Raw genomic sequence first — 9227 nt, 5'->3', positions numbered from 1 at the left:
CCCCATATCATGGTTTTTCTTTTTGTTAGAGAAACTCCTATGTATTCATCAACCGTCATGGCAACATAGAGAACACCAGAAATAACAAAAATTATGTCTAGGTTCGTAAACTACCCAGCGACGACTAGAACCACCGGAGCGAGCCGAAGGTGCACCACCGTCATCGGCCCTCCCTCGTCAGAGCTAGACAAACCTTCTTAAGTCATCGTGCTAAGGCCTCACATGCCCTGTGCACCATGATAACAACTATCACCAATGAAGAGAAGCGTTGATCGAAACGGTCAAACATATGCAAAGACACAACGATCCAAAACAATCCACTGAAAATCAACACCGACCAAATCCCGCGAGATCTACACCACCAGATGCCCTCTCCGATGATGGTAGGCACACCATCGGGACATGGATTAGACGTGGTAGACATTATTCCTACAAGGGGACATCGCCATCCCCACACAAACCCAACGAAGACGCTGATCTAAACAAAAACGAGAGTGGAGTCTCTCTCGCCGGCGAGGGGCCAGGGCCCTTCGCACCTCCACGACCGATTTGACTAGCGAACATGTGTGCTATGCCACTAAAAGTACAACATTGGATTAATGAAGGTTCTAAACTTACAATTTTTCTGGCATGTTTCGTTTTGCAAAATGACAGTATAAAAGCAAACTGAAGACATAAAATCATGTGCCCGCCTTACAAATCCGAATGGACGTGTGTTTCCTTAGCGAGTTACCAATTTAGGTTCATATGCACCCATTTACAAACAAAAATGTTGAGAAAAGTGGACGACCCTGTACTTTTAAAACCAAGGCAATTATTTTGCATGTTCCATTAATTAAGAAAATAAATTGTTCCCATCTATTGAAGAAAAAACAGGCAAACACCATAATCCTAAAAAAAAATAATGTTCTATACATAGTAATGCAGATTTAATGTATTATTCACGGGTAGAAAAAGCAGAAGCAAGAAAAAGGTTCAATATATCTCAATGATAAAGTTGAAAGTTTGTACCCTCGAGTAGCAGCTCACATAGATATCTTGACATGTACACAAAGTAGAATTTCTTTTACCCGTAATAAGTTAATGATCTAGAGTGTCGATTTTTGCTTCAATACACTCCTCTAGATTTTTTTTAATAGATTTCAATACGGATTGAAGGTTGTCATTAAAAGTAATCCCTTTAATAAAAAAAGGTTTAAATTGTTGTGATCTCTCGTTTGATCCATTGAAGGAATACGTGTTAGAATTAGTTGATCCTGAATGTACGAGAATACCCTTTTTCGGTATCTTTAAGATCCGCCCAAACTTTTTAGGGGTGTGCCGAAGCAAAACTGGTTTTGTCCATTTTTTGGATTCACGCGGTGCAACCCAGTTGATTATTTTCTTAAAAAAAGAGGGAGGAAAATTCATGTAACTGAAAACAGCAAAGCTGCTTTTTTCAAGTAATACAAACACCACCATTAATCTCTGTGCTTCCAGCAACAAAAGCCAGTAGTACACACACCACCATTAATTGAGTAGCAGCACTCCACTCCACCAGGGAGGAGACGTTCACATCACTCACACAGGCGAGCGGGCATATCGTACGCGTACATGCAGAGAACGCTCGCTCACTGCACATGCCACACATATTCCGGGGAGCACGAGCAAAGCAGGAGCGCACGCCTCCTCATCAGCACTGCTATAAAAATACCTGCCCCTGCACAACTGTACAAGTATACTTCCAAGTCGCTTAGTAAAACGGACGAAAGGGCGTACGTACTGTACACGATTTTACAGGGGAGAGGGAGGGGGACTGAGGAAAGCGGCTAGCACCACTCGTGGGGTTAAAACCCCAAGGACAGGTCCAGCGGCGGCAGCGGCCAGAGCCAGAGCAAGCAAGCGGCCAGAGGAGGAGGGAGCGAGCAAGCCGAGCCCAAGAAAGCGAAGCCGGGCCGAGGCAAGCAAGCAGCCAGCTGTGACCGCAGCTCCGAAGCAAGCGAGCAAAGGAGGCGGCGAGCATGCCCCTCTCCGGCGGCGGCGGCGCTCGGATCTGCCGGGGGGCGGCGGCCGGCGCGCGGCGTTAGGCCGTCGGGAGCTCGCGGCCGCGAGATCCGACGGGGCGGCTCCTCGGATCGACTGTCTCCCGGCTCCGGCGGCCGTGACGGCGGCGCCCCCGCGCATTCCGGCGGCCGGGGATCGGGGTTTTCTGCCGTCCTCGGAGGCGGCAACTTGGGCGCAACGCCCGCGGTGATTTCCCGGGGAGGAAGGATCAGGAAGCGTGACTGCGCACGGCAAAAGGGGCTCTCGGCTCCCTTCCATTCCATCCCATTCCGTTCCGTTCCATTCCCTGGCGAGTGAGTTGGCGAGGAGGAGGAGGAGGAGGAGCCGGGAAAGCGACGGGTTTATTAGGGAAGGCGCTGTAATTTGGCCTGAAAAGGAGGAATCTTTCCTCCGCTCTCCCCTTCCTTCCCCCGCCTCCGCCCGCGCACGCTCTTTTATTGCTGCCTCCCCTTCATCAGATCGGTCTCTGATTGCCCTTTTTCATCGCAACAAAAAATGAGGCTCTCGTCGCCGGCGGGCGCCGTCCTCCCGGCCCAGGCGCCGCCGTCGCCGGAAGGTACGGTATTCCTCTGTCTCCTGCCCCGTCCGTGGGCTGCTGCCCTCGCTCTTCATTTATTCGCTGTCCGTGTGATTTGGAGTTTGTGGGACTACCAGTACTACTACTGGGCTCTCGCTTGTGCTTGTGATTTTTTTCCTCGGAGGCTCTCTCCACGGATTGATTATAGCCGTGTGATCAGGCCATCGTACCCCAATGCGTCGAATTCGGGTCCGGGGTAATATTTGGATTTGTTGGGGGTTGCTGCAATCGGTATGAAAAATGCTTCTTGTGTGTTTTGGGGGTACTTTTATGCCTGTGAAATTTCAGTTCAGTACTAATTTCTTTGGAGTGGAATTTCGGTTCTGCAATCTCGCCTATTTCCCATCCAATTTCCTGCTGTGTGTGTTAATTTGTTATTTTAGTTTTACTGAAATATGTCTGTTTGCGTCTGCATAATTGTTGATTTTCCACGAAGATGAAAAATAAATTAATAACCTTAGGCCACTAATTAGAAGTTCATTTCGTTGCATGCCCGCCTTCTTGAATAATCTTCAAGACCAGCATATATGAATTCAGAGCTGTTACAGCCCCTTGAGCCATCATTATCTGTTAAAAATCAACACTGACAAGCCTGCTGCTCATATGATTTTGCCATTACAGTTGCTGAGGAGCACAAGTGCCTGAATTCGGAGCTATGGCACGCTTGCGCCGGCCCGCTCGTCTCCTTGCCCGCGGTCGGCAGCAGGGTGGTGTACTTCCCACAGGGACACAGCGAGCAGGTTGGTGCAAAATTCCACCTCCAGTGCAAGGAACTTTGCATGATCCTGAATCCTAGCTTTCGGCGTCAGAACAGAAAAAATCTGGCTTAATTATGTTAGAAATCGTTTGCTTTCTTTGTGTCTGTCGATTTACTGGGTGAATTTCTGTCTCAGGTAGCCGCGTCGACGAATAAAGAGATCGAGTCTCAGATCCCCAACTATCCCAATTTGCCTCCACAGCTTATCTGCCAGCTGCACAATGTGACCATGCATGTAAGTGTTGAGTTTTGGAGCACACATTTTTACCAGCCATGTAATATCACTGCTATCTTTGTGTTTGATCATTGGTTTTTATTACCTTCAGGCCGATGCAGAGACGGACGAGGTCTATGCGCAGATGACCTTGCAACCGCTTAACCCGGTAATTCATATTTACCATGTGCCATGTGAAAGTTTTTTTGACTCAGTATCCAAGAGAGTAACTTTAGCTTGCTTCTCTTTTCAGCAAGAGCTGAAGGATCCGTATCTACCTGCTGAATTAGGTACTGCAAACAAACAGCCAACGAATTATTTTTGCAAAACATTAACTGCGAGTGACACAAGCACGCATGGCGGCTTCTCTGTTCCCCGGCGAGCAGCTGAGAAAGTGTTTCCTCCGCTGGTCTGTGCCGCTTCCCTACACTTTCCAGCTTGATTTTTGAATTTTACTTGATTTCATGGAGTGAGCCGAATCATCAACTCTTCTTCTAACTTGCCTGTAACATTTTGTAGGATTTCACTATGCAGCCTCCAGCACAGGAGTTGTTTGCAAAAGATCTTCATGGCAATGAGTGGAAATTCCGTCACATCTTTCGCGGTGAGTGGTTCTCAGTCTCTGATATCTTCTGAAAAATGTGTCAGGGAACAATGTCAAGCATGATTCTTTCTGTTTACTCTATTTTCCCCCGATGAAGGTTTATCTTAAGAAGAGTTAAGAGAATGGAGAAGCTTACTGAAAAGCTCTTATTTTGCAGGTCAGCCAAAGCGGCATCTTCTCACTACAGGCTGGAGTGTCTTTGTAAGTGCAAAGAGACTTGTCGCTGGGGACTCTGTCCTATTTATCTGGTATGTTCATTGTTCCAACACTCAGATGATAACTAGGCATCCCTCTCTCCTCGATGTCTACTCCAGCACACAAATTCTCATCGGTCAAATTTGTGTATCCCCTTGAATTTTCAGGAATGACAACAATCAGCTTCTTCTGGGAATTCGCCGGGCAACTCGGCCACAAACTGTCATGCCATCTTCTGTCCTATCTAGCGATAGCATGCACATTGGTCTTCTTGCTGCAGCTGCTCATGCTGCTTCAACAAATAGCCGGTTTACAATCTTTTATAACCCAAGGTAAAAAAAATTGTATGCATTTGTTTGTTCTGTGTTTTTCCTTCTGAATGCTTTAAGTTTAAACTCTTCTGTTTGTGCAGAGCCAGTCCTTGCGAGTTTGTTATACCACTTGCCAAGTATGTAAAAGCCGTGTATCATACCCGTATATCGGTGGGGATGCGTTTCAGGATGCTTTTTGAGACAGAAGAGTCAAGTGTTAGGAGGTATGCCAAATTTAACTTTGATGTGCTTTTCATCTTTTATTCTAGACAAGCTGCAGCAAGAAACGGTATTAACTATTAGCAGTCTTACCTAAAAATCATTAAACTGTCTAACCATACTGATTATTCTTATTTTTCAGATACATGGGGACAATTACAGGAATTAGTGATCTCGATGATGTTCGTTGGCCAAACTCACATTGGCGCTCTGTAAAGGTATATTTATGGGCTAGCACTTATTATTGCCTCCAGTCAAGTCTGTTCATGAACATCGCCTGTTGTTTACCATGCACCATGCAAAGTTTTTGTTAGACAAGATGAATTCCTATAGATATTGCTTACTTTTTCTTGGTACCAACCTCACAGTTTAGCATGACAGAAAAGTTTGTCTATGAAAAATGCAGGTTGGCTGGGATGAATCAACTGCTGGAGAGAGGCAGCCAAGGGTGTCACTTTGGGAGATTGAACCCCTGACAACTTTCCCGATGTATCCTACTCCTTTTCCTCTTAGACTGAAGCGACCTTGGCCAACAGGCTTGCCTTCTCTGCATGGTATGATGGACAGCTGGTCTTTAACAAGCATTCGTAAATAGCTATGCTCGAATAATTGTGTAGCATTCTTTCAGCATGGAGTGTTATAAATTATCTTTCTCTTTCTGTAGGTGGTAAGGATGATGACTTGACTTCCTCGCTCATGTGGCTTCGAGATAGTGCAAACCCTGGTTTCCAGTCGCTGAATTTCGGTGGTGCTGGCATGAATCCCTGGATGCAGCCAAGGCTGGATGCGTCGTTACTTGGCCTACAACCTGACATTTACCAAACGATGGCTGCGGCTGCATTCCAGGACCCAACAAAGATGTCACCCACGATGTTGCAGTTCCAGCAGCCACAGAACATGGTTGGTAGGGCTACGCCGCTTCTGCAAAGTCAGATTTTGCAGCAAATGCAACCTCAGTTTCAGCAGCAGTCATACCTTCAAAACATGAATGGCACCACGATCCAAGGCCAGGCTCAGTCTGAGTTCCTTCAACAGCAGCTCCAACGGTGCCAGTCCTTCAATGAGCAGAAGCCACAGCTTCTCCAACAACAAGAATCAAATCAGCAGCAATCGCAGGGTATGCAAGTCCCTCAACATCAGCATATGCAACAACAGAAGAATATGGCAAACTACCAGTCAGCATATTCTCAACTCTCCCCAGGTCCTCAGTCTTCACCTACAGCACTGCAAACGGCCTTACCGTTTTCGCAGTCTCAGAGCTTTTCGGACACGAATATGAGCTCATTGTCCCCATCCGGCGCCCCCGCCATGCATAATACCTTGGGGCCATTCTCATCAGAAACAGCTTCACACCGGAGTATGTCAAGGCCTACCGCGGTACCTGTCCCTGACTCATGGTCGTCAAAGCGAGTTGCAGTGGAGTCTCTGATTCCTTCTCGTCCTCAGTCCACCACGCACATGGAACAGCTATCCTCAACACCACCTAGCATACCTCAAAGCTCTGCATTGGCGCCACTTCCTGGAAGAGGTTGCTTGGTGGATCAAGATGGGAGCTCTGATCCTCAGAATCATCTTCTGTTCGGCGTTAATATAGACTCACACTCACTTCTGATGCAAGGAGGTCTTCATGACGAGAATGATTCGACGGCAATTCCCTATTCCACTTCCAATTTTCTGAGCCCTTCTCAACATGATTTCTCCTTGGATCAGACACTAAATAGTTCAGGATGCTTGGATGAGTCGGGATATGTGCCATGTTCACACACTCCTGATCAAGTCAATCAACCACCTGCAACCTTTGTGAAGGTGAGTGGCTTTCTCTATATGACGAGCAATCATGTTACTTCTTCCTTGAAACTATCTTGCTTATTTCCCTGAAACTATGTTGCTTCTTTAACAATATATAGCTGCTATCTGTTTTGCCCATTTCGTGACTATCAATCTATAGAAAGACATGTCTTAAAATTGGTAGACACACATCTGATGCTATTTTTACTCAACTTTTGGAGTATTGACCGCACACTACAACTAGATGCAAGAAAAAGAATACTCTGATGTTTTGGTAAATTGTTCCATCACCGCATTTGATGTGTTATTTTTTCTCCATGTGAACATCAAACAGGTTTACAAATCTGGAACCTACGGAAGGTCGCTTGATATCACCAAGTTTAGCAACTATCATGAACTACGTAGGGAACTGGGGCGCCTATTTGGCCTTGAGGGCCAGTTGGAAGACCCTATGAGATCAGGCTGGCAGCTTGTATTCGTCGACCGGGAGGAGGATGTCCTTCTGGTTGGCGACGACCCTTGGCAGTAAGTTCCTTGACCGCCCTGACGATGATCTGTGTTACTTCATTTTCCATGCTGTTTTTTAACAGTGGTGCCGCATGCTTCCAACTTTGCAGGGAATTCGTGAACAGTGTGTCCTGCATAAAGATCCTGTCCCCGCAGGAGGTGCAGCAGATGGGCAAGCAGGGCCTGGAGCTCCTGAGCTCGGCCCCCGGGAAGAGGCTAGGCGGTGGTGGTGGCGGTAGCAGCTGCGACGACTATGCGAGCAGGCAGGAGTCAAGGAGCCTGAGCACCGGGATCGCGTCGGTCGGCTCGGTCGAGGTCGAGTTCTGAAGAGAGCAAAGGCCCTCGCTTAATGCTGTAGCTTCGCCGCGTATGTTTCTGCAGCCTTTTTTCCTTTCTCTCCTAGTTTTCGAGACCCGGAACTGGAAAGCAAGCACATAGACCATTCGTACTAGCTCTTTAAGTCATGTACTACCGCCTAATAATCATGCCATGTGATGATATCATGTTGAGAAGAAGTAGGAACTGTACCGTGATCCGTAAACCCCCCTTTTGGTAAGCCTGCCAAAACCCTGCTCTGTGGAGTGCTCCTTACTAATCCTGTGAATGTAGGCTCTAGTCATCAATTCTCTTGTCGTTGTTGCAGTTGCCTATCTTGTTCATATTCTGCATTGACATTGCATTTTTGGGTTCCACATGCATCAATGGCAAGACACCAGAATTCAGTTAGCAGGCTCCAGTGAAGTGATCTTCATGGCCTCACTTTCAGATCAGTAGCGCCCTGGAGTTACCACCATTTGCTGTTACTGGCGTTGCCAATCGGAACTGGCATGGCCATTTATTTACCTGTACATGTAGATGTAGAAAGGCGCTGTGGTGCAGGACCATGGTGGATAGGCCCAAAGATGGACAGAGGCCACCTTTGGGGGGAAGAGGAATGTATGTAGGCATCCACCCCCATCATTCCCACCCTTTTGAGGCTTTGGCTTTGCACGCGTAGAGCTGGACCAGAGCGGCACCCCACCATGTGAGGGCTACAGGTCCCATCCGACCCACTCATCCCCTTGTGCAAAGACTAGAGCAATCGAATTGGGGATTTCACTTTTGAAATTAGGAGAAAAGGAAAGATTGATGATGTGATGCGATGCCCCTCCTTCCATCCATCCATCCATCCATCACGCTCGCACCCATTTCTTCAAGCCTGAATTAATGGCGCTCCCAATCCAGCCCCGTCCCCAGGTACCCGTCACTCCATCAGTCCATCTCTCTCCCACCTGGCCCGATGCTCGTCCCAAGGGGCGCCGTGCATCATCACCTATGCTAGGACGAACCTCACCTCGGTGGGGATGTATCTCCGGTCGCCGTCGGCGGCACACGTGGTGGCCGAAAGCGGCGGCGGCGCGTATCATGGTTGCACACACGCACGCATCCATCTCCATGTGGACGATGATGCTCGGTGACATGCACGCACCACCCGAGCGATCTTTCCCCGGCGGTCCGGGCCATCGCGTCCCCACGCCGATCGGCTCAGGATTCCTCCGTCGCGCTAGGATCTCCGGCCGGCCCCACCGCCGGATCTCGATTTTTCCTTCCTTTCTTTCTTTCACGTGAAGGTGAGGTTGAACGGAGAGTTGAAGCGCGCACGCAAGTGGAGTGGAGCGGAGGCGTGTTATCCACTGGCGTCGCCGTCGGCGGCGGTACGGCGCCAGGGTGCGGTGCCCTGCTCCGCGGGGGTGACGGACAGGAACCGGCGGCCCGGCCGTGGCCAGGCGAGGAGAATCTGTCGCGCTGCCTTGCCTGGTGTGCTGGTTTAAGGAAACAGCGCACGCGGGGTCGACGCGACACGACCATGATGCCCAGCTGCCGCTGTTGCTACTGCTGGGAATTTCTTCTCTCTCCACTCGTCGACGAACCAACTTGCGAAAGATGTGTGCGGTTCTGTAAATCACTTCTTTTTTGCGGAAACTGTAAATCACATTTTTTCGCGAGGGAACTATAAATCACGTTTTTTGGGG

The 9227-nt window shown here is 48.4% G+C and overlaps 1 protein-coding gene across 1 annotated transcript; it reads left to right on the top strand.

Annotated features, from left to right (window-relative positions):
- The first annotated feature begins 1728 nt into the window (after positions 1-1728).
- Positions 1729-7730, top strand: LOC125522929 (auxin response factor 17). Its single transcript, XM_048687968.1, has 14 exons — positions 1729-2599; positions 3242-3360; positions 3514-3612; positions 3704-3760; positions 3845-4000; positions 4111-4195; positions 4353-4443; positions 4558-4722; positions 4803-4925; positions 5063-5138; positions 5327-5474; positions 5585-6726; positions 7043-7233; positions 7326-7730. Exons 1-14 carry the CDS (start codon positions 2539-2541, stop codon positions 7540-7542), a joined length of 2730 nt encoding a protein of 909 aa, XP_048543925.1. The 5' UTR covers positions 1729-2538; the 3' UTR covers positions 7543-7730.
- Positions 7731-9227: the final 1497 nt, after the last annotated feature.

Source organism: Triticum urartu, chromosome 7 (assembly GCF_003073215.2).
Source record: "Triticum urartu cultivar G1812 chromosome 7, Tu2.1, whole genome shotgun sequence".
Classification (NCBI taxonomy): domain Eukaryota; kingdom Viridiplantae; phylum Streptophyta; class Magnoliopsida; order Poales; family Poaceae; genus Triticum; species Triticum urartu.
Note: the sequence above shows the minus strand (reverse complement) of the source record. Positions and strands in the feature narration are given on the sequence as shown.